The sequence below is a fragment of the Fringilla coelebs genome (assembly GCF_963513975.1).
Source record: "Fringilla coelebs genome assembly, chromosome: 1".
Classification (NCBI taxonomy): domain Eukaryota; kingdom Metazoa; phylum Chordata; class Aves; order Passeriformes; family Fringillidae; genus Fringilla; species Fringilla coelebs.
In genome coordinates this window covers 125,009,936-125,034,796 of record NC_140028.1, presented here as the reverse complement: position 1 = coordinate 125,034,796, position 24,861 = coordinate 125,009,936, and the positions used below count along the sequence as shown (strand labels likewise).

General features: G+C 35.0%; 1 protein-coding gene across 2 annotated transcripts in view; it reads right to left on the bottom strand.

Annotated features, from left to right (window-relative positions):
• Nucleotides 1-24,861, bottom strand: part of DGKB (diacylglycerol kinase beta) — a gene marked incomplete at both ends in the record, with an annotated part of 297,216 nt that overhangs the window by 2,844 nt on the left and 269,511 nt on the right. For both annotated transcript variants that reach the window (XM_084201490.1, XM_084201489.1), the window contains 2 exons: nucleotides 7,271-7,331; nucleotides 9,039-9,159. In XM_084201490.1, coding sequence (XP_084057616.1) covers nucleotides 7,271-7,331; nucleotides 9,039-9,159 — 182 coding nt within the window. The remainder of the gene's footprint in view (nucleotides 1-7,270; nucleotides 7,332-9,038; nucleotides 9,160-24,861) is intronic.

Here is a 24,861-nt window from a genome sequence, read left to right as displayed (position 1 = left end):
ATGTCTTTTTTAGTAGAAACACAATTATAAAAGTTTTTAAAAAGACCCTTCTTTAAAGGTTTTTATGTTTCCTAGATTTACCTGTGATTTACCACATGAGAAAAAGAGATTGCACGCACAAAAATCCAGAAAGCTAAAATCCTAACCTAATGTATTTTTAGGAATTGATAATATATACCTATAGAAATTACTATGCAATTCTGGAAAACAATTTTTGAGATCATTTACTCAATTTATTGAAAATATGTAATAACTTGAGGGTAATATAGAGAATATTTTAAACATAAATTGAGTGCCTGAATTGCTGCTGGAAGAAAAACAAAAAAAAACCCAAACACACAAACACCCCAAAAAAATCCCAGCCAACCAAAAAAAAAACCCCAAAAAACACCCCCCCCCTAAACAAATATAAACAAAAAACCAAAAAAACACCACAAAAAAGACCAAACCAAATCCAACCCAAAACAAGAAAATACCCACAAACAAACAAACAAAAAACCCCAAAACAAACAAGAAATTATTTCACATACTTGGCATAAATTTATATTTAAAAATAGACAAAATCAGAAAATAATAGAATTCCATTTCAGGGATAAGTCCATAGCCACCTGAATTACTAAGATACCATGGATTTTTGTTGTAAGCCTGCTCCACAACATTCTAGGCTAAACTTTAAGTGTTGAAGCCAATGATAAACCTCTTATTCACTAATTGAAGCCAAGATTTTATCCCACAAGGGTTGGTATATATAGTAAATATTTGTCTAGCAGAAAAATCTTGCATTTGCAGAAATTACCTTTCCAGCATTAGAAAGTATGTCCAATGATTGTATTTGTGGCAATAAACCCCAGGTCAAATTTAAAGAGCATAATTCTCAAAAGAACAGATGATAATATCTCCCTCTATGTCAATAGAAAATTTTGTGATAAGCCTGAATTTTTGATACTAAAAATACTTCAAAATGCATAAACCAGGCCTTTATTTGTTTTTAGGAGCAGGTCAGAGTTTCAAAACGCCTTGAAGCCACATGAATATCCACTAAATGAAATGCAGTGAGCACAAAAAGTTTTAGCATGAAAACAGTATCTTTTAGGTCAGTCAGTTAGTTTCATGTTCCTTTTTCTACAGTATATACTGGTTACCTTTATGCTTCAAAGAATGCCTAAATATTTACTATTTCAGAAGACGTGGTGCTATAAATGCAGGTTCTAAAGTATTGCACTAGCTGACAATAGAAAACTGGAAACAGAGCTAATCAGCTCTGCTTATAATATTTCAATTAAGCTTAAAGAACATATTACTGGATTTTAAAGACAGACGGAAAAAAACTGCCAGAAAAAAACCCCAGCCTTATCCAACTGAATCTTTTAGTTAATGGTCACTTTTTGACATGTTCTCAGCAGGGTTTAGATGTTGGTTGTTTTGAGGGTAAGAGGGTTTTCTCACAGTCTAGATACCCAAATGCTGCTCCTCTTACAGGAAATGGAGGGATGCAACTCCTCTATATCACAGGACTGCCAAATAATTTTATCTTCCTTAGGTGATCAAGAGTGTATGGGGAATCATGTTATGAATCAGAGTGTAGGCACTGCTGAGATGTAGAATGTAGGCACTGCTGAGAAAAATTCACCTGTGACTTGCATCATGTGGCATTTCGGGCAAAATCTCTCAGATCTAGACTAGTTGTTTTAAAAGCATTATGCAACACATCTTAAATAAATTTCTAAACAATATTATTGTGCAAAGCGCAATCAAATCTAATCAGTTTGGCATTAATTAAGCTCTAATAATATACTCTAGTCTCTCTCCTAAGTAGTGTGATCCGTTTCCCCTTCACACAGGTAGATTGGAAAACGTAACGGTGTCATCATAATTTTTAAACATACTGAGAAAATGACAGAGCTGCAAAATTAAAATAAATGATTAATGGCATTTTTTTCATGTTTTGTACTAATAGGTATCACTGAGGTTTTAAATTAATAGAGCTGTCAGCTCAGGGTTGTTACAGATCCAGTGCAGAACTAAAATGGAAATTATGTATTCCACAGATACCTAAAGATGACACTTTGGAATATTTTAAATTTTAATTAGTAGGTGCAATTGTTTTTCCCCCTCCTCCCTAAAACTGCTGCAAATTAATTGGCAATTAGTCACAACTAATTCTTTTCTTAACAATCTGAACTGGAAAGAAAGGTGCACTACATGCTAGAGTATTTGTCTGGGGTGCAGAAAGCACACATGCAGTAAATTGCTTTGTCAATTACAAAAACTACTGTTGTGAAATTAAGAAAAAAATACGCATACATAAACAAAAATAATTAAAGTGCAGTGTACCTGTGACCACAAAAAATAATGCCCAGCTGCAAAATAAAATGTTAAAAACTCAATAAATCAATCTGGCCTTGGAACAGAATGCACACTGCTGCTCAAAAGGGAAGAAAAGTGCAGCATTTTTGTATATCATCAGAAATCATCACCATATCTAGGACCCAGCTCCTGTTTGCTCTAAAGTGGCAGATGCAGTAGGTCAAATTCTCTCATTATAAAGAACTGATAAGAAAATACTGGTACAACCACAGACATGGAAAGAAGATACTTTACAGACAGAGTCTGGAATACAGCTGCAGCTGCTTCGTGTGACGTGTGAGGTATTGGAGACGACGGATCTATATAAAAGCAAATCTGTAACTCTCTTTTAGTTTTCTCACCTAGCTCTGGCACACAGGGATTATTAATAAAGGCTTGGTTTGCTTTGGTTTAAGTTCTTGTTTCTCTCTGTATTTAACTACAGGACAGTAGGATCCCTGTGCCCTGGCTCATCACATCTCTAGGGACTAAAGGAAAAACTGGAGAAAAACCACCCATTCAAAACTTATTTTTAAGGTGCATTCAAATTGCAGTATTTTGGAAATACTAATTTTGTGTAACATTATTCCATTACTTACTCCAAGTTACAGTAAACAATCAGGAAACAATTCTGAAAATACTGTGTCTCAGATACCTGTGAAGAAACTGTATTTCTGGCAATCCATTAGGTGAGCTCTGACTATGGGTTTTTATTTTTGTTTCTTTATTTAAGCAATATTCTTGCATCTTCTATAGGCATTTCTTTCTTCTACTTTTAATCTAGTGTTTCTAGAAGCTTGACACTCTTTCAGATATCATGCCAAGCAAGTCAGGAATAGATGAAAGAACATAAATTGCAGTTATTTCTAATTAGGATGGAACATTGTTATAGATTTTTTCAAAACATTGCTAATAATTTATGTAGCTAAATTGAAAGATTACTTTCTTAAAAAAAAACCCTGATGGCTAAAGCTAGAAGTTTATTGAATTAACCTGAGAGTCTTTGAAGTTTCATTACTATTAATGACCTGTTTGGAGATCAGGTGAAACCATAGATATCTTTCATGTTGCTATATTTGTCTGTGAGAGCTCTGATAGAATTTCCTCCTCAGCTAATCAGACAAGATATTTAACATAATATTAACATTATCATCTTTCCTCCTTCCAAAGAGTCTTCTATTAAAAAAAAAAAAAGTGAAAACAATACAATTTGATGCTCAGATGCTTCATCTTATTATACCAGAGCAGAGGGACTTTGTTAGACGCTGGATTCTGCATGTGTTCAACACAGTGAATAATTCTGGATGACAGATTTTTACACCAAGCCACTCACACTTTCAAGAATGCACAGAACCTACATGAGTGTGTACCTGCTCTCCTGTACAGATAATAGGTGCATAAGAAATGTATCATAGAAGATTTTAAAAGAAACACACAACTATTTGTTTACTCCTAAAATTGATCACAAAGGAAAAATCACAGATCACAGCTTCTGGAGAACCACTGCATTATCTACCACACTCCACAATATTTTCTCAGAGCTCACAGTATCATTTTGGAGGAGTATGGCTTCCATATGCATGAGAAAGGACCGTGTCAGCAACTCATGTTGTTTGTGTGAAACTTTTTTCCCAGTCAGAAAGGAGAAGCCACAAAGAGAAACATATTGGTTCCTTCAACAGGAAGTAAACTTCCAAGCCTGCATGTGCAGGCTGTATCCTATACTTAATAGGGATTTGAGGCCAAACTTGTTTTCCTGAATAAGCATAATAGAAAAGCAGAAGAGTATTGTTTTGATCAGGTTGAACTTAATTTCTTGAAAATTCATTTGGAAAATACTCTCATTTATATCAAAACCTGAAGCAACACAGAAAAGTACTTTTGAGCTTAAGTACTTGCAAGCTGGGCAAGAGTTGATCAAATACATGCTGAAGCTATGAACTTCTTTCTCACTTAGTCTCTGTAATATTTATTGGTCAGTCCTTAACACTACTGAACTTAGATGACACTGAAGTTCCTAAGATACAAAAAAAACCAAAGTGTTAGTTCAACTTCATAAAAGACAGTTGAAGGGGGAAAGATAGCAGGTTTTGTTTTTTGCTGCCTTTTTTTTTTTTTTTTTTTTTTTTTTTTTTTAACAATAGCTTTCTGGCTGGAACACAAAAGAATCAAAAACCTGAGGCTCAGCTGCTGTGTCTCACTGATGTGTGCAACTTAACAAGGTGCAGACCTCTCTCTCCTAAAACTAGTGAGATGGTATATCCAAACACAAGTGTAGCTTTTTTCCTTCAAACAACATAGCTAGTAAACTAATAAGTGCCTTGCCTCAGCATCCTAATGAGAATGTCTTCCCATGTCCCTGCACAATGCAGGAACAGCAGCATCTTTATGTACAGACCTCAGTTTCTTATAAAGACTAGAGAAAAAAACTTCCTAAGAGTCAAAAGGAAAGGAAAGCCAAATTATCACAAGTGTCCTAGGGAACTAAACATAGAGAGTTCTTTATCTGTCCATGATTATTATTTTTTTTTTCACTTAAAAATGTATCATTATCCATTTTGGGAGAAAATGGCAGCTTTTTCTTTAAAAAAGACAAACCTCATGATTTTTATATTGGCCTCCTTATTAGTTTTCTGAAATTTGAGCTCTTGCTGGCTCAAATGACTGATTACGTAGCTGACTAAGCCTAAAGAATTATTTTTATTTTTTGGGGGTTCTGTATAGACTCTGGTTTGGATACACATCACAGATATCACCCTGGTATTTACATGATCAAGTATGCTCTGGCTTCCAAAGATCACTGTGAAGCACAAACTCAGATATCAAATCTTGATATTGGGTTGAGAGAAACCTAATATCCACCTATGTCTAAGGACATAGATGGGTATTATCTTCCTGTTATCTAAGGTAGAATTCCTAGCTGCTTTGCAGAGAACTTCAAGGAAAAAACTCTGCTGTAGTTAGAATTAGTGGGGAGGAAAGAGGTTGGACCATACATGCTTTTTACTTTGTAAGACGTAGGAAACAGAGTGCGGCACATTATACAGAGATGCAAGGAGCGATTGCACTTAATACTGAAGCTCCTCAGCAGAAAAAAAAAAAAAACCCACAAAAATGAATGAAATAACAAAAGTTAATATTTCTCTATCTAAATTCATGGAAGTGCATTGGTATAGCAAATAGTTCACGTGTTTTTCCCTCAAAGACTAAATAAGTACATTCAACAGCATGGTTTTCTTACACAGCACCAAGTATATTCTCAAAACAATGGTATAGCAAAAAGAATAGGTTCCTCAGAAGAGTATATGCCATTTCTATCCCCTTTAAAACTGGACAGCAGTAATTGTAAATAGTAATTTACTGTTTCCTCAGGGCAGTAATTGAAATGTAAGAACTGTCTCTTTTTCCAGGTTTGTTCTCAATTGCACAGGCAGCTTCTGCTAGCATTATCAATCAGATAACAGGGATTCTGCACAGACCAAGCATCAGGACAGAAAAAAAAAACCCCACATGTTATTGCCAGCAACCTTCCATAAGTTCTCTTCTGTAATCTGGCAACTGAAAAATTCCATGTCTTTTTCCTGAACAAGTAACTGCTGGGTTCAGTACTGTTGCTCTGCACTGAGCCATCATTGTAGAAGAGGTGAAAATAATGATATCTCTTAACTCCAAAAGGTTTTCTGCAACAAATCTCACAAAATCCCCACTGTTCTGCCTTCACACAGTATGTGTTTCTATGGTTCTCCTCACATTGCAGAATCTGAGCATTTCCCTAGAGAATGAGAATTAAGCATCCTTCACACTGCTCAGCTGTACACTATGGTGTATCTGGTAAACGTGAACTACCACAACGCTCTTCTGCCATCCTAACCCATATATTATCAGTTGCACACCTATCAGCACCTTCCTGAACATTACCCCTTTTATTTTTTGTGTAACTTTTAATTCTATCAAAGACATAAAGCTCATGAAAGGAATTCAGTACCCTTTTTTTTGAAAATTGCTCCCATTTGTAGTGGGATTTCTTCCTTATCACAGTACTATTTTGTCATATTTACAAGCTGCAAGGCTACAGCAATTCATCTACTTAAAAGTACAGGTCTTCTTTGGGGAACCAAAATTAGTAGAACTTTATATTAAAACATATTAGTACGATTACACAGGACAATAAAGAACTTTGATTTCTTCAGCCTCCTCTCTGAATGCTTGGTGAGCCTCTATAATTTATTGGAGAGAGATGAAAATGGAGAGTTCTTACAGATACACCACTCTAAAGAGTCTCTAAAGAGTCATGTAAAGAACCTTCTCTGAGAAGGTTCCTATCCTAGGCTATCCTAAATGATGCAGATTGATGTTTGTATGCCCTCTTTTCATATGTGTGGGTACCGAAACAAGAAACAAATTAATTTCCTTTATTTACCCCTTAAACTGCAAGGACTTAAAAAAATATTAGTCCTATTGTATAATTGAAGCAGAACAGTTAAGACTTCAGTTTTAATTAAAACTTTCTTGATATGAACACTCAAAAACACAATAGAAAAGCTTTCTAAATTTTAAGACTAACAGTTATTTTCTACATTTTAGCATCAAAACAAAGATTGAATTTTCCTCAGCAATAGAGAGCCTAAATCTGATAGGCTATCGTAAATAAATGGTCATATTGGGTAAAGGGAGAATGAGACTGCACTCTTCAAGTATTTTCCAAACTTCTGAAATGGATGTCTTTTTATTCCACTCTAATCTGTGTTTGAATTCAGAATGATAAACTGAAAACGCAGGGAGTACTGAAGTATATAAAAACAGTTTGTGAAGATGTTATTTAAGAAAATTGAGTTAATACTGATGAAAATAGTTGTCTTCTAAACATAAGAAAAATATTTCTACCATTAAAAGAGAAGAAAGAAAAATAATCAGTTGCAGTTACCGTGCAAGGAGTTTGCATCCAAGGTTCTCCATCTATCTGCATAGGCAGAGATTTGCTGGTCCTAAAGGTACAAATTTCATAATATAAGAAAAAGAAACTAGAAACAATGATAAATGTATTTATTGAAAGGGCACATATATGATAGCATATAGATATTACCCTGATTCACCCTGAACTCCTATGAAATTTCAAGTATGACTCAATATGCTTACAAATGTAACCTAGTCAGCTTAAAAAGCTTAGTTTGATTTTCACAACACACAAAGCAAAAACATGGTAAACATTAATCTATCTTGCTAGTAATACACTACTCTTTCATGGAAGAAGAGTCTGTAATTTGTGAAATAATGAGTAAATGACACAATAACTTCAAGAACAAACCTTACTAACAGAAAAGACAAACACATTTGTGCTATATTTTTTTATCATTTAGATTGCACGAGTATATAGTATATATATTATTCTACTACAAAGGAAATGAGAAATAAATTTTAGGTCTATCATCACCATTTACTAGAACCACTGTGTCTGAGTTAACAGAACACTCACAGAGAATGAAGTTTTCACTATATTCAGAGTCTTTAATGTGCCATGTTATAAATTTAAATTGTTAGCAAAGGGGCGCTGATTTCAACAGAAAGATAAAGAGAGTATTCCCTCTCTAGTTCTGGGTGTCACATGAAGAAAAGTGTAGCAAAATGAGAACAGGAAAAAAAAATACCACATTATTCCAACCCTGTATTTTTGTATAATAATAGTTTGCACACAAGACTATTAGAAATCGTATGGAGTGGATAAATCTAATAATGGAAAAATTAGTGACTCATGTTGGTTAATGGAAATTCTGGTTTGGATGTTTTTTGAAAAAAACCTAACATTTCATGGAGTTATCCCCTATCACTTATGGTTATAAATGAAGGAAGGGAAGAATGTTTAATGAGCTCTCAGTTTATAGTTCAGGAAGGGTTCCTACTTATTTTTTTATTGGTGCTCTTCTGTTTTAGGCACATAATTGCAGAGCTTATGGGTTTATTAAATTTTGGAAAATTCTTACTGAGAAATTCTTGACTGAAAAAGAGATGGTCAATTCCTTTTCAATCCTTATTTAATCCAAAAGATAGAATAATTACTTTTTCCTTGTGTTCTAATTCAAGTTTACTCTATTGTGCATGCTCTTATCTTAGAAATGATAAAACACAATGAAATTAGAGTACTCCACCATCATCAGCTCACACATACCAACAGATTTAATAATAGTGGCTTGTCAGAATTCAGTAAATAACAAATAAATTAAAAACAGAGCACTTTGACTTCCACAGATCAAAAAGTGCTTTACAATTACTAATTACACACTACTATTCCCTGGTGTGGTATGCATTATAAATGGGTTAAAATGTGACAAAGTAATGCTAAATTACTTTTGGCTTGAAATTGCATGGAGTATATGTCAACAATAAACCCCAAGATGTTCATGCCTTATTCCTTCTGCTCCAAATGCTTGACAATACTTCTTCATTGGACAAAATGGCACTTGAATACAACATATGAAGATTGACTGGAAACACCTTCCTTTTAGTTTTTTGACACATCTAAAGAAAGGAAGATGTATGGGCATAGAATGTGGATGGAATAGATTCATTCCATATACAAAAATGATACTTTCACAAGAAATAATGATTATAATTATGACTGTTAACAAAAGAAAATCAGTACATAAAACTCCTCAGTTTCACTCCAACACGGCAATGTAAATTAAAGCTGCTGATACCTGATGACAACAGAGGAGCACTGGGCAAGCCGTCTTCCAGCACTTTTCAGACCTGTGTATATCTGTCCCATCTCCATGGCTCCTTCCAGTCCCACCACTTCCATAAGCTGGTCACTTAGATCTGCAAAAGTTGAAAAAAAATCCACATTTTGTCTTGACAGCACTTTGAAAGCAGTCATATTGACCAATGAGAACCGTCAGAAGACAAGCTAACAATAAAAGATGTGGAGAAGAGAACTGGCAAAATGATTATTCCTAAGGAGAATTACAGCTTTAAGTTGGACACAACTGGGCCCTGCTGCCACAGAATTCGACAATATCCTAACCAAAATTATTCTGAAATAGAATAATTATATCCCTGGTTTATTTTAATACATGAAGGCTAAAGAAATAATTTAATTATATGAGAAAATAGAAGACATTCCTTCATTTTGATTACCTGACACACAAAGAATCATATGTTTACAGTGCAGAAATTTATGCTATTTATTTTTTCAACAGATATTTAAAGTCTGTAAAGAAAAAGTCAGTGCTCCAGACCCTATTGGGTCCTCTTCTATACAGTACTTTCGAGACAATGTGTACAACTCTAATTCAGTCTTTACATGCATGCATTATTATGATGAGATTTTGCATTGGATCAGTGTCTTAAATAGTATACAGATGCAATGCAAAAAGGCAGCAAAAAACATTAACTACCCACCTAGCCTTCCAACTTCATCATGCTTGTTTGCACTCAGTTATATATTTTTTGTTTCACACTTATTTTTGACTAATAGTACTTTGGCATTAAACTTCAAAAAATATTTAAATAAAAATTAGTTTACTTGACTTCAAGGAGTAAGGAAAAGCTCTGTGTAGAATTTCAGGTACAAACTGATACCTAAATAGTAATAACCAGTCTGCTCTGAGAAGCAACCAAGCAAGGTAATAGAATATTATCCAGAATCAACTAGTGTGTTTTGCATGTTTTATATTCTCCTGCATAAATACACGGTGCCAAGACCAAAAGGACAAGAAAAAGAACCATTTCTTTTCTAGCTGTATAATAAGTGCATTTTATAAATTGGCTGTTAACATCAATGTTTCCAAAAGGTACATTGTTCAGTGAAGCAAAGTTTTGATATAAAATGTTAGTCTATCATCACACTGAAAAAAACAAAGAAAAGAGACCACTTTACTCTGAGTATTTTAAACCCCTCAACCTTTAATGAAGGTAAAATTTCATGCTAAAAATCATATCTATGAGGCTATTCCAAAGTTTCAATGGGAGTCTTTTCTGTTCACTTCTTTGGGCTTTCAATGAAGGTAATTAACTGAAAAAAGTACTGTGATGAGGGAAAAAATATATTAAAAGCAAATAGGATTTACGATCTAGATTACTCTGTTTCCAGCAGAAAATCTGATACTATCCAAAGCCATCATTTTTCTTCTTATACTTTCTTAATATTTTCTGCTTTATTCATTTTCTCATCACAGTGAAATCAGTTCCATATAATATTAATGAAGAAAAAAATAAACAATATTCTTGCCCATAAAGGGAAAACAATAAGATGGTCAAAAGTTTAAAATGTACAATATCATTAATTCTAGCTATATATTTTTATAGCTTGCATCCGTGTAACGCATGCAAGCCCAATTTTGTATGTCTGGCTTTCCATTGCGGGTTTTTTTCCTTAAAAATGTTTCCCATAAGTAACATTTAAACTTAAGCATGATTTAAACAAATGCTCCTTTTCTTGGTAGCCACAGAGACTTAACTGGGAAAGAACTACTCATTTTCAAAAATTTATATATAATTAAGGCACACAGAACTTTTTAGATGTACTAAATCATTAAAATGTTTAGCCAAAGAAAACATCAAATTCCTATTTACTGGGCCATTAGAAAATTATTATTTTTTAAAATGGAAGAATAATTAAAACCAGATTTTTTTATTTCTATCAGTTCAGGATCTATGTGCAATACTCAGAATAGTGACATTTTCAGGCATATATATTTGATTCATAAATTTTCAGGAGCTGTGAGATTAGTGCCAGTAGCAGCAGGGTAACTAAGGACCAAATCCTGCCCTTTGATCTATACTCTACTTCTAAAGTGTGATCTATACTGTACTTCTTAAATGTGGTATTTTAAACATTGGAAGATGGAACTGAACAATACTCTCATCTACCAAAAAAAGTGAAACCCTTTCAAAAACTTCACATTTGCAGTGGCACATTCCCAAAGTGGAGTTATTTTAGGCCAAATATGAATATTTTTAGAATCAAGCTTAAATTAGACATAACTTTCCTTCAGAAGCAGTAAAAACTAAAGCAAATGTAACATGCAATTATTGACTGCATTAGTTCACGCTCCAGCCCTTGCTGATATATTTGACCTGGTGCTTTTGCATAGTCATATCCATTTCAACAAATCCTTGAGATATATTGACTTTGATAAGAACTCAAGTGAAAAGTGGAAAAGGGAGTGTGTCTATTTTCAAGGATGTTACATGGCTATAGGTACACTGGTTGAATATAAAGAGTCAAGACATAAACAATGGGATGATATTTCTTCTTAAAAGGTCTCCATCAAAGACTTAGAAAGAGACTAAGTAAGCTCTGTTAAAGGAGATCTGATCTTCTATTAAATTAACAGATAGGAAATGGGAAGTCATTCTTCATTCTGGTGAAGTTTATCTCTGATTTTTCAGGAAGATCAGAGCAGGCCTCTGTACTGCTCAACATACACCCCAAAATAATCTGGAAATAGAATTAGACAGTGAGTAATGAAGATTCAACTAAGGAAAAACAAAACCCAATTATAAAAAAGTTTAGGAATTTTACAGTACTGAGTAATGGGGCTTTACAAAGGTAGAAATTTCAATATATGTAACTTAATGTCCATGAGGAGAAAAAGCACTCACTACAGATATATAGACTGTTATATACATATACATATATAACATTTGGAAATAAATGTGGTGTGTGTGTCTCCATGTGTATATGCTTATTTTGCTGGTCTTTAATTGATACTGTCATGCTGGAATGAACATTGTGGAGTCACTGTGGCAAGTTCTATGAAAATATCAGCTCAATGCTCAATTTATGATCATCAAATACTGCGATTGGTATACCCATAAGGTATGGAATTTGTAGTTTCAGTTCACTCAGCAACACAGAGGAAGAAAAATAACTGGAAATGACAGATGAACAAATGTGGTAACAAATATGGAGCAACTTCTGTACGAAAATAAATTAGACTAGTAGCCTTCAGGAAGTAAGGAGATGAATGGGGGAAAGATGACAAAATACTAAGTGCAACGGAGTAGGTGAAGACAGTAATGTAATTCAGTATTTCTCAAATGCAAGAACTGAGTTTCATAGAACTTCTAGACAAGCAGGAAATCCTTTTTACATAATATCTTGTTATGCCATGAGGCCACACTAAACTGAAATTACTTAAATCAAAAATGATACACATTCGGTAGGATATCTTAACAGAAAAGAATCACTGTAAGTTTGCTCTCTTATGCTTTATTTCTAATACAGGTTGGTGTTAGAGGTCAGATACTGAGCTACACAAACTTGTGTTGATCTAATATCACTATTCTTGCTGACTTCTTATGCATCTTATAAACTGTAGTGGAGAATGATGAATGTGGCCACTCACTAAACATCATTTGTCACTTAAAACAGGTTTAATAATGTGGACTTTTCTGTGACATGTATCCCTATTGTGTTGGAGACCTCATTGTGAAAGTCACTCTTTTTGATCCTCAAATTATATTCTTGTGTATCTGTGTCTCTAACAACTATAAAGCAAAATATGTTTTTCTTTTTAGGGATGCATTTCATTCTTGTGTTTCTTCTGCATCCTACTGATTTTATTTTAAAGAGAAATAATTGGTGATTTTAGTGATAAAATTCTCCAATGCATGTTTCACCTATTATAACCAGTTTTAGAAAGTTTAGGTTAAGGAAACTAAATGTTAGATTTTCAAGAAGAATTTCACAGCTAAGAGTGAACAAAAGCAACTATCGGATACTGAGCAGTTTTTCTTTCATACCAGTTCATTTAGTTGCCTAAAGGAGAGCTGAGGTCTCATAGGTAAGCTATCACAGAGAGCATCTCAGTCCATTAGGAAAGTGTTTTCTGACTGGTGCCTTGGGGTTCCCCAGTCCGTTTATTCTGCTCTGAGCTCTGTGAAAGAGCTGAAGGCTCTCGCTTGTTTTCTATGCGAATGAGCCATTAGAGTGTGTGGGAATGTTTTCACAGCACCATGTCTCTCCTGTCTCTTCCACAAACCAAAGTACTTCACGTGTCTCCTCATATTAGCCCTGTCAGTAAACAAAGCCAGCTCTCCCAGGGGAGCACTGCTGTCAGCAGACGGTGACTAGCATGCAGAGGGGCATCTGACCCCTTGCACTCATTCCTGATGGGGAGATAAAGTCACCAGGGAGCTGACTGCCCATTTCTTCCCACAAGGCAGCAGAAGAAGAGAAGTTCAAACAGAAACTTGCACAAGTGGCAGACAAAACATTGTATGTGACTGTAAGCCCTTTACAGCCCTTCCCAAGGCCCAGAGAAACACACTTGGAGACTTTAAAGTTTCCTAATGAGTTTACGTTATCCATTATCTTGGCATTAGCTGAATGCTTCAATATTCAGAACACACAAGAGAAAAACACATTTGGAATTCATCTATGAAGATAAAGCAAGGAAAGCAAAATGGGGTAGGGGGTGGGTGGGAAGAAACATGGTGTGATTAGAAAAACTGATTTACATAGAGAAGTTTCCTCTATAATGGAACGGGTTTTGATATCCAATCTATCTTTGCAATATATAAATATTGCTGTCCTGGCAAGAGATTGAATGACTCTATTATAACTTGGGGTTACTGCACTCACTCAGGCACATTTGCATAAAAACACTGTTGGTCAGTGGTAAATCTGTCTCTGGCAGCAGTTTGTCTTTGAAGAGAAGGGGCTCCATAGCTTACTAAATGTAATCAAACCCTAGTAATCATCACTCTGGAAATTTTTTGGTTCCAGTTAAAATACTGGATAAGAATTTGAAAGCTGGTATGATGCCAGAGGATCCTTGAAAAACTCCCAAGCTCAGTGCTCTGCACCACATGAATGCTTCAGTATCTTCCTAGAACACAGCATGTATTAAATCTCCAGTTACCCATTATGCAGGAATGTGGGGTCGCTTCCATATGCAGTGATAGGGACTGTTGTAAAAAAATGCTAGAAATGTGTTTACTGTCATAATATTTTCCTGATTTCAAATGAACACCTTTTTCTCAATTCCTGCTTACAAATAATTAGTAAATCCTGTGCAATCTGTCCATCCTGGGTTTTGTTATGTCTTCCTTTAGAGAAGCTACCTGAAGTAACATTTACCTCAAAATTTGTAATTGTTTATATCACAGTTGTATCTCAAGGCCCAGATGATGTCAATGCTCTGTTTTGTTACTGATTTGCAGACATACACAAAAGACAGCTTTTCTATCCAAGAATTTATGGACAAATAAAACAGACAAAGCATTGGGGAAAAATAATATTATTATGTCCATTTTACAAAGTGAAAATTGTACACAGACATGTTTAGGTCCTGGAAAATATTTGTTCGCATATTCAGCTGAATATATTGTGTGTAGACCCAGAAGAATCATAATATTATTTCTACCACATGAAGCTAAGCACAAGAGTTTTCAGAACTGACCTGGCCAAGATCACATGTGAAGCTTGGAGCAGGCACAGGAAATAAATCAGAAAATCCTGAATTTTAACATTCTGGTATCAAAAGTCTGTTCTCCCACCTAATGTTGACTTCAAGGATATATATCAAGTCCCATATCTATGGTACATGACCCTGCTTTGAGTATTTTGTGTTGCCGAGTTTCCTTGTAAACATGAAAATCTCAGGTGGATCCATACATCTATTTCATGCCAGTATTGATTCTGTAGCTTTTCTTTTTGTCTTCGTATTTTGTTTTCCTAATATTACAACAAAACAAAACAAGCTAAAACTTCCTCTTAGTGTGAAGGAAGATATATGACTGATGTAATTCTCACCCTGGAGAGATACTCAGATATGGTGATAATAAATTAGGCAGATATTTTATGTACATAAAAACACACAAAAATGCAAACACATTTTATACCTCTGTGGACATACACAAATGATATATATTATCTACATTTAAGCGTATGTGAGAAATTCAGTAGAATTTTGCTCCACCATCAGAATTGATGGTGCACTTAATAGCCCTAATGGGATAATGGGGTAAGATGCTAGTTTTGTCACTTAAAATGAATGCAATCAATAAAATCTTCTCTCTGCTGAACTTAGTGGCATAATTCTTACGGATCTCAGTGGAACTCGAATTTCACCCAGTATCTTATCTTGCAACAGTCTAGCACACAGGCTCTATCCTCAGATGGAATCATTTAACAGACACAGCTCAGCCTACTACTGTGTAATGGATTTTTTTCTGTGTAAACAATCATCTCCCAATTCTCATTAATCACAGAATGACGAGTTCCTCCCCCCAAAAATAGAAGTATAAACAAGGAAGAATCAGTCCTTACAATTAAATATTTTATGAAACTTTTTAACGTGCACAGAAGACCTTTGTAAAACTTTTCCTAAAGTGAACTTTTTTTTCCCAGCCTAGCAGGGGAAAGGAGAGTTCTTCATAGAAACTTTTCTGATTAATGGTAAAAGAAGGGAAAAAAATCCAACAACCAAAACCAACCCACCCCAGAGCATTCAAATAAAATCACTTCCACTCAGAAACTATTCCCAAATATCAGTGCTCAGATGTTCAAAATTTGAAACAAGGGATCTCATCTTCCAGTTTGGGAGATCATTATGTATAAGTATTTTATGGTAAAGGCTGGCAGACAAAATGTATTCTTTTTTATTGGATTTATGTTTTTAATAGTTTGAGGTACAATTGCACTGAACATGCTGCCACACCAAAAGTTCCCCATTATTTTAATCTGTATTCTTTTAAAAGTTATTTGTTCAAAAGGATTTCACTGTGTTACTCTTATACCCCCTTCATCCAAGAGAACAAAAGCCGTTCTATGAAAGGAGTCTAAACTTGGACAAACCGTAAAAAAAAAAAAAAAAAAGCAAAGTTCCTCTCTGTTTTTATCAAATTTGATTGCTGCAGCTGTTCCCAGTTTCTGTATTTTAAAAATAGCCTTATTCAGTGCCTTGTTGGCTAAAGGCCAGAGTACCATTAGAACATGCTGTACGGAAAACCTCTATTCAGTTACAGATACAGAAATATATTTAAGATCAGTGGGGGTCATCTACAGCAAACACTTGTATGAGGGAAAATGGAATTTTAATGTGCTTGGACTGCTCACCACTTTTAACAGATATTTAAGAACCTCGAACCGGATATCTTCCTATTTGTACTGGTACTATCGTATTACCGAGCACCAGGTACGATACAACATGAGCAAGATCATTTCAACTAACAAAAATAGATCTAATTCTCAAATTACTCCTTAGTAGTTCTGGCATTCACTTTAAATGGCTCCTAGTAATACTGGATATTTGATTAGCCTATAAAAATGCCACAGACTAGAAAAGAAAAATACAGTAATATTTATGGAAATGTAGAAATATGATCAATGAAAACCAGCTTTGAATTGTACATTTCTAGAACTAGTAATAACACGGGATAAATGTTTCCTTTCTGCGGGGTTACAAACTGTATTAACAGCATTATCCCTATATTTATCCATCAGAGTTTTTTTGTCATCTGCCAGAAAGAAATGTTCACTCCATTTGCATGAGTATTAAAACCACTTTTGATTAAGGTGGTATTCTTTGGTCCAGGAGTTCAGAACACCCCAAAGATGATCTTCATTTCTCTTGTTCTTCATGAGAACTGACTCCATTTTCTTCTTCTACTGTGTTTGTATTCCATGGTGTTTGGAGATCACTCTATGCAGAATGGACATCGATTTTAGCAGTAGCATTATTTACTTATTAACCAAGAACCTAACCTAGGAAAGTATTCTGACCATCAATAAGATGTCTCATAGATTACTTCTCATAACTTATGATGGGGTAAAATGCCTGCCTTAAAAGTTATGCATTTCTACTGCAGATGGGGAAGAGCCTTCAACATGGTAAAGATATCCAAGGTGGTTGTTTGGATGGTTACTAACAGGAAAGAAATCAGTAAAGGCATCAATATAGTCTATTGAGCTTGCTGAGACTCCAACTTTTTGGTGGTGGGTTTGCCTCCTAACTTTCTTTGCCCTCACTCTCAATACCTAGGATATTTTAATTGAATAAATACCACAATCATACTTTGGATTGCAGTTTCAATTACATTGTTCAGACCCTCTCTTTGTACAGAAGGAGCATCAGACAATTGAAGTCGAATCCAGTGAACCCTGGGGCAGGCATTTGCAACACTTTTGTCAATCAGACAATCTTCCTAAACTTCCTGCAGCCCACAAAGTTAAAGAAGCTTTGATTTAGTTTCCCATCAAACTAAAAGTATTTGGTGCTGTCTGAGGTGGCCTAGGATCTCTAGGACAAGCCTGACAAAGCCTGACAAGCCTGACAAAGGAGCAACAGAAGAAGCAGATGAAAGGATGGTATCTTGAGAGGAACTCTAATGGTGTGAAGAAGTTATATATGGAGAATTGAAGAAAGGCTTAGCTTTCTCCTGACAGGGATTCAGAGAAAGAGTTTAAGAGGTCTGGTTTTCTGGAGTAGCATATTTTTCTCTCTTGTCACCAAGAGGAATTTTGGGAGACAAGTTAGCACAGGTAGACAACTTAGGAGTTCTGCTAATTCTACCACTCAAAATTACCATGTGTTGACTTCTTTGTAGAGGTTAAGGCCTGAAGCAGTGATGCACCCTCTACTTACTCATTGTTTGATGGGCAACAAGTTTGCTTGATAGCTCCAGGACTAAGCTCCAAGTATGTGACCAGATTTTCCCAGGGCTTTTCCTTGCATTTGTTATGTTCCCATTAGTTGTCATTGCAGGATCTGGTCTCTGCTATTTAACCTAGCTACATACAGAGAATTGCCATTATTTTTCTTCCTATCTGAACTACACACATTGCTAAATATTCAGTATTTTTTATACTGTTACTGGTATACAAGAAGACATATCTGGGATACACTGAAACCTTTGCTATTGCAGAAAGCAAATGGGAAAGTTACCTCTAACAGTGATGCAAGAAAATGTCTTTAATATGCTTTACATGGAATGACAATTCAAAGGATCACAAAGAAAGCAAATATAAATTTCTTATTATACCTTTCAATATTTTAAATATTAATGACTGACATATAGCTATTTTTCAATATCTTTAGTCAACAGTTATTTACAACACACATAGGAAGAAAAGGTGTTTCCGTAACCATGATCAAGTACAGAGCAGTTCCAAATTTCTTCTCAAGGACAAAAAGACCAAAGTCAGCCACAAGTATCACAGTAGCAAGATGCAAGTTATTTTTAGTGATCTAGCTCTGAACAGTATCTCTCAAAAAAAACCCAAAACGAAACCCACAACTTTATTTCATTCTGAGCAAAAGAAGACTACTTAGAAACAAAATTGTGTCTGGTTATATTTTTTAAAAAAACTTATTCTATTCCAAATGGAAAGCCACAATGTTTCACTAAAAAATGATCTGAGCACACACTACCAGTTGTAGCACCACTCATGATATTTCAGGTATCTGAGAAATACAGAAGCAAAGTTCTTGCCCAGAGCTAACTCCTCCCTCAATCCCATGCTGAAAAGCTCTACTGAAATGTAGAGCCTTACTGAATTTGTCCTTAGAGGGATTAGAAATGGTAAGAAAAGCTATTTTCAAGCACTGTAACGCAAAATAGAAGACCTATAAAATGAATAAAATTATTCTCATCTAATTTCAATTGGTTTCTTTTCACTCTTGCTTTTTTCCTGAATGATGAAGGATAAGAGAAGTGCACGAGAAACAGATAAGGAGATCAGCACTGTCTCTGAGACACATTTTTAAAGGACCTTAATGCTGGTGTCTGCCCAAGACACCATTTGAGCATGAATACTCAGTAATATTCCACGGATCACATGCATGTGTCAAGCATGACTGTTAGGTGCTCTGTTTATACAGACCTATTGCTATGGTAACTACTTTATGGTACATGCTTTCAGAATACTAATTATAAAGCATTATAAATAAGGTTGTGTACAACAAGCAAGTTTGCATTTACATATTTCCAGCATCTGAAAATTCAGCCTTACATGTATAATATGATGAAAATTTTTTTTCAAAAGCAATCACACATTATTATAATTCATGCATTGTGATGTTAGCTTTAGTTTCTTTTCCATAACACTACTTTGCACTAGGATCAGTAGCACAAGGGGAATGAAATATACTGAGGGAATTAAAGAAAGCAGGAGGTGCAGGTGCACTAATAAATGGGTGGCCTTTGGAGCACAGTATTTATGTGTGCTATGTTGAGCTAAACAGAAACCTAAATGTTACACATAAGAAGTGGTACAACAAGAACATCTGTGTTGGGGAACTGAACTGGCATGGCTAACACCTCCAGTGCCAGGTGCAAAGGACATTTCAGTACAGCTTGAGTGATTCTGACTGTTAGCATCTGTATTTATGAGATTATCTCTTTTTTTCCCCTCTATATTCCACTGGAGTATTTGTATTATACATCTGGCTTTAGATTCCAGCATAGCAAAAGACAGGTTTTGGTCCTTCAATTTCTGGATCTTAGCCACGGATTTTTTTTTTTTTTTTTTGGGTCTTGCTTTTCATAGAAGCCTAACACCAGAGTCACTAGCAATTTCTAAATGTATGGTTGAGGAAAACGAGTATTTTTCCCCAGGAAAAAAAGAACCATTAAAAGAAAAATGTATATTTGATCTATTCAAAGTTGATGAAAAAATGCCTGTAGAAAAAGCTTTTCCTCTCTAAAATACTAAAGCTGAATTGAAATTTCTTATTTTAATGTCTATTCTTCCGGGAAATTCAAGATTTTCATGTAAAGTAACTTTTTTAAGCCAATCCTCACAATAGTATGAAAATTTTTATTTCAAGTTCAAATGATATACCTGATTCATCAAAATATTGGTAGAAGACTTTAAAACAAACGAATGAGACCACTGATTGAAATGATTGGTAGCAAATGCAAAACTAGTTACTTGTGATGTATTCATTGAAGTCCAAATCTAATAATCCTTGAAATATTTGAGATTCCAACAGAGTCCATTGAGATCATGACTTACTGTATTAAGTGGCTCAGGCTCAATCTTTTATTTCTTAATTAGGCAATAATTTCAGGAATCAATTGTTTAAACCTGAAAACCTATAAAACTACCAGTGGTAATGTTAGTTCAGGTGGAAGTTGATGGCCCATTCACCATTACCATGACACCAACAAAATTTGAAACTCTTCCCAAAAATGGACTGTAAAGGGCGAGGAGGGGAAGGAAAGGGAAAAAAAAAAAAAGAAGGAAATATTAGAATAGTGCTTGTATTCTGAAGAATCTACTCATGTGGGTGCACTGTTAATGAGTCTGAACCACAGCTCTCCATGTTTTACTTGTCCAGCATAACAATCCCTACATTCCCATTCAAGACAGGAACAAAACATTGTCAATAGCGAAGGGGACATAATGAGCTTTAAAGGCGTTTCTTCAAAAACCTGTTTCTTTCTCCTGGCAATTTCAAATCACCACCTTCCATCCTCAGCCACTGTTAAAACCACTTAAACATGTCTAATAAATAATCTAAAAAGGGGAAGGACAAATTATTTAAGTCTACACTTCCCTGGGAATTGGGAGTTTGTTTCAACACATTGTAAATTATCTTTCCTAACTTTTAATAAAGTGTGACAAAAATGCAATAAATACAAATAAATCCACAGGGAAGAGAAGCAAAAAAAAATTACAAAAGCTTGATGGGAAAAAAAACCCCCAAAACCGAAAAGCTAAAACAAATTTGCAATCCCTAGTCACTCATCTTTTCTTGTTACTTCAGTTCTAATGCCAAATTCCTTCATTATTTTTTGACCTGATACGAAACACCATCTGGCAAAAGCATGTTGCAATTCTAAATAAATGAAATAATTGGATGGTTGCTTTAAAATATCTTTCATAAATAAGTACTATTATACATTAGCAAAACTCACTTTGTTGCCTTTCTGAGCTCTGATGCTGTGCTGTGACTTTCTGTCTGCCTAGAGGACCTGCAGTTCCCGAGCATTCTCGCATTTAGTGTTAGACTGTCATGAGCCTGATGAGCTTCCACAGTCACAAAGTATCAGATGCATACGTCCATATGTTTGATTTGTATTTCTTGTATACATTATTATCGTTATTATTGCTGCTACTGTTAGACAAGGGTAACACCACAGACTCATCAGAATCATTGCCCTGAGGATGAGATCACAGCCTGAGGGTCCTGATGGATCTGCAGCAGCAGATTACAAACCATATGGCTGACGTGGTTATCTTATAATAAACCAAATGGCTGTGGGTATTCAGGAGCCATTTCAAAAGTGGATCAGATGTCACTGTCATAAGATATCTCAATCACACTTCAAAATGTCTTCAGAATAATTTTGGCCAGTGAATTACTTTCAATCTACTACCATAAATGTTTTAAGGTCTGAAGAGATCATCCTATTGAGTCCTACAGATGTATTTCTAGGTCCACACAGACCTTTTTGCTAGTCTGGGTGATCTTCTGCAGACTGCACACCTTCCTAGGCATACATCATGGCAGGAATCAGGTCAGAAGAGACAGGGAAGTCATTGATTAATTGAATATATGTTACTACATTGCTCCTCGGCAAGTTATGACAAGCGTGGAGTGACAGCGAAAAATAAAATATTTGTTAGTGATGAAAAGTGGTGTACAAAACAGCAGTTGGTCATGAGCAAACATTTTGCAGCTATAAAGACCCAGCTGCTTTGGCTGACTAAAATGAAAAGGAACAATGCTTTAGGGGTTGTGAAAGAAGATCTCACAAGTGATGGATTATATAGAAAAAGAGACTTCTGTTTAAAGCATTAGTACTCATAGTCCTTTTTTCTTAACAAATCTAATTTCTTTGAGTCAAGAATCCTAGGTAAGTATGGCATGAACTAAATGAAAACATGTTCACAGCTGTTGAAACCAGTTTATTCTGTATGCCTGCTTTGTCTTTCATTAAATATTCATTTATTGATATTAGACTTATGAAAAATTTAGCATAATTTTAATCCTCCCCTATATGAATAGGAGAAATTAAAGGAAAAGTGAGTTCATCCAGGTTTATAGGCATGTGTGATACAAATTGTGACATTTCCAGAAAATGACAACAAAATCAGGAATCCAGTAGGAAAAAAAATGTTGTATGCATCACCTAAATATTTAACTACAATATCAGCTTATGTTAATCATATTTCAGGAGTTGGGTTAAACATGCTGTAATTGTGCCATCAATCCACATGAATCAAACCATTATTTAATAACTGTAAAAGCTGCCATTTGCTACTTTTAAGGTATCTAATTTCTCACGGCCTTTACCAGATAATGGTCACTAGAGTTACAAAATGCTAAAAATAACTATGTTTTTGAAAATCTTGTTTGAGTTCTTACTGCAGAAGCTGAAACATCTGTAACAGTATGGCAGTTATCAGCTTCTTGTAAATTCTGGCAATGTTCATTTTAAAAGGCTTTAAAAGTACAAGTAATAACATTAGTGTTTTGACTACTTGCAGGAAACTGGTACATATACAATTAATATAAAGGGAACTGCCAAGTCAATCTGAGCTTAAAAATCAGGGACTTGTGTTGTTTTTATTTGATTTATTTTTGAATTTGTAAAAATCCCCAAGCTGTCGCAAAACCTAAAACCAATTGAACATTCCAGGTATTCTATTTTAATTAATAGAAACATATTGTTAAATTCAACAGATATACAAAATAATAAACCAGCAAAAGCAGAAGCATCCTTATACAGCTTAACATATGAAAAAAACCCCAAGATTCCTCATCCTAATTTATGCAAGGAAAAAATCAAACAAAACCAAACTCTAAAAACAAGTGTTCTCTCAATAGCAAGCACAGAGAAAGTTCAACAAAAGTTTGACTCAACCCATATTCAGATATAATGAGAACTGGACCCGGTCCTAAATCTATTGAATAAAGGGAGAAGTATCCTCTCAGAATGAAATGAAATTAATCAATGCTCTTTTGGCTATAGCATGAAAAACAAACAAAAACAAAAAGGAAGATAAAAGGAAAGCAGTGAGGGAAAACAGAGTTAATGGCTAAGTTTTGAGATATTTTTTCTCCATCATATGTTTTCTTCCAAAATATCCTAGAAAATGACATTGCCAATGCTAATTCCCAGTGCTTAAACAGTTCTTTATATCATCAAAGCACAGCATACACACTGAAGTTCATGGCACTGATCATGGAAAATAAAATGTACAACACTACATGAAGTCCAGAAAGCTATGGCCTTCACAAGAGGATTTAATTAAGGTTAGACTGTCTGAATATTGGCCTTTTCTATATTTTGCATTCTAACTCAAAAACTAACTAGCCTTTGTTGCTCTTTTAACTTTTTATGTTAAAAATTGTTCTATGAGTACATAAAACATAAAAGTGGAGTAAATTTGGAGAATTTTCCCCATGCATGTACAATAAAATTTTAATAGAAATTTTATGTTTATCTAATCCTGCTACCTTAATTTCTTTTTAACTAAATTTTCAATCTTTCAATTGGAAAAAGCTGCTGTTTAAAAATTTAAGTAAAGTTTTATCAAACTGAGAATACATTTTGCTGAACCCCCTCTACACTGATTTTCCTGCTGCAGTATTTCATCTGTAAAGGCTAAGACAGACTGCCCATTGCTTTTTGTACGTCACAAACTAGGACCACATTTTGACATTGTATCACAGGAGTCATAACTACTGCTAATATTATGAAGTATAGATCTTGATTTGGGATCTGCTCCAAAGCCTGCCAGTTCTGTGGGAATAAAATAACCACCATGTGTTTGGTATCTTAACTTCCTAAACGGATGCAATATTAGATGAGTTGTGTAAGAAATTACTGCTTAAACACTTTCATCTTATTTTTATCTATATATTAATCACAGAGTGACAAAGAAACGGGGAGAAAAGTCAGGGATTTTGAATTTCATTCAGGTCAGCCATGTAACTGGCTAGGTATGAAAGCCACCACATCTCATTTACAGCCCTGGTCCAATTGCACCTATCGAATCAAAAGAACTATTTAGAGTTACTTTATCTCTGCATTCTTATGGATGATGGGAATGGGAAAACCTTAATTTATATACATTCTCACAAAATTTTTCACACTCTGGTTTCACATGTGAAATCAACAATCAGTCCTGATCACCAACAAAACACTGAGCACACTGCGAGCTCTCCAGGGCATGGACTGGTTTTTTTTTTTTTTTGTGTGTTTGTTCCCTGTAACTCCACTATCTGATTAGGCTCCTTAGGAGGTACTGGAATATACATAAATAATAAGCAGGAGGAGACAATTAAAAAAAAGAGAAATAATTGCTACTATTAATCTGTGAGATTAAGATGTAAACTACCCACTTTGCATTGCACTGCTGAGTCCCAGGGGAGGCCTGGCAGAGACAGTGTGCATACTGGCCCCCATCACTGAGCAGCGCTGCCTCCCCGGTGCGGCAGAAATTCCACCCCAGCGCAGACTGATGATTCACTTGGCGTTTTCCTTGGCTAACTTGCGAAGCGTTCCTCTCTTCAGGTCAGTCACTCAGCCCTCTTGCAAATGTCAGCTTACTGC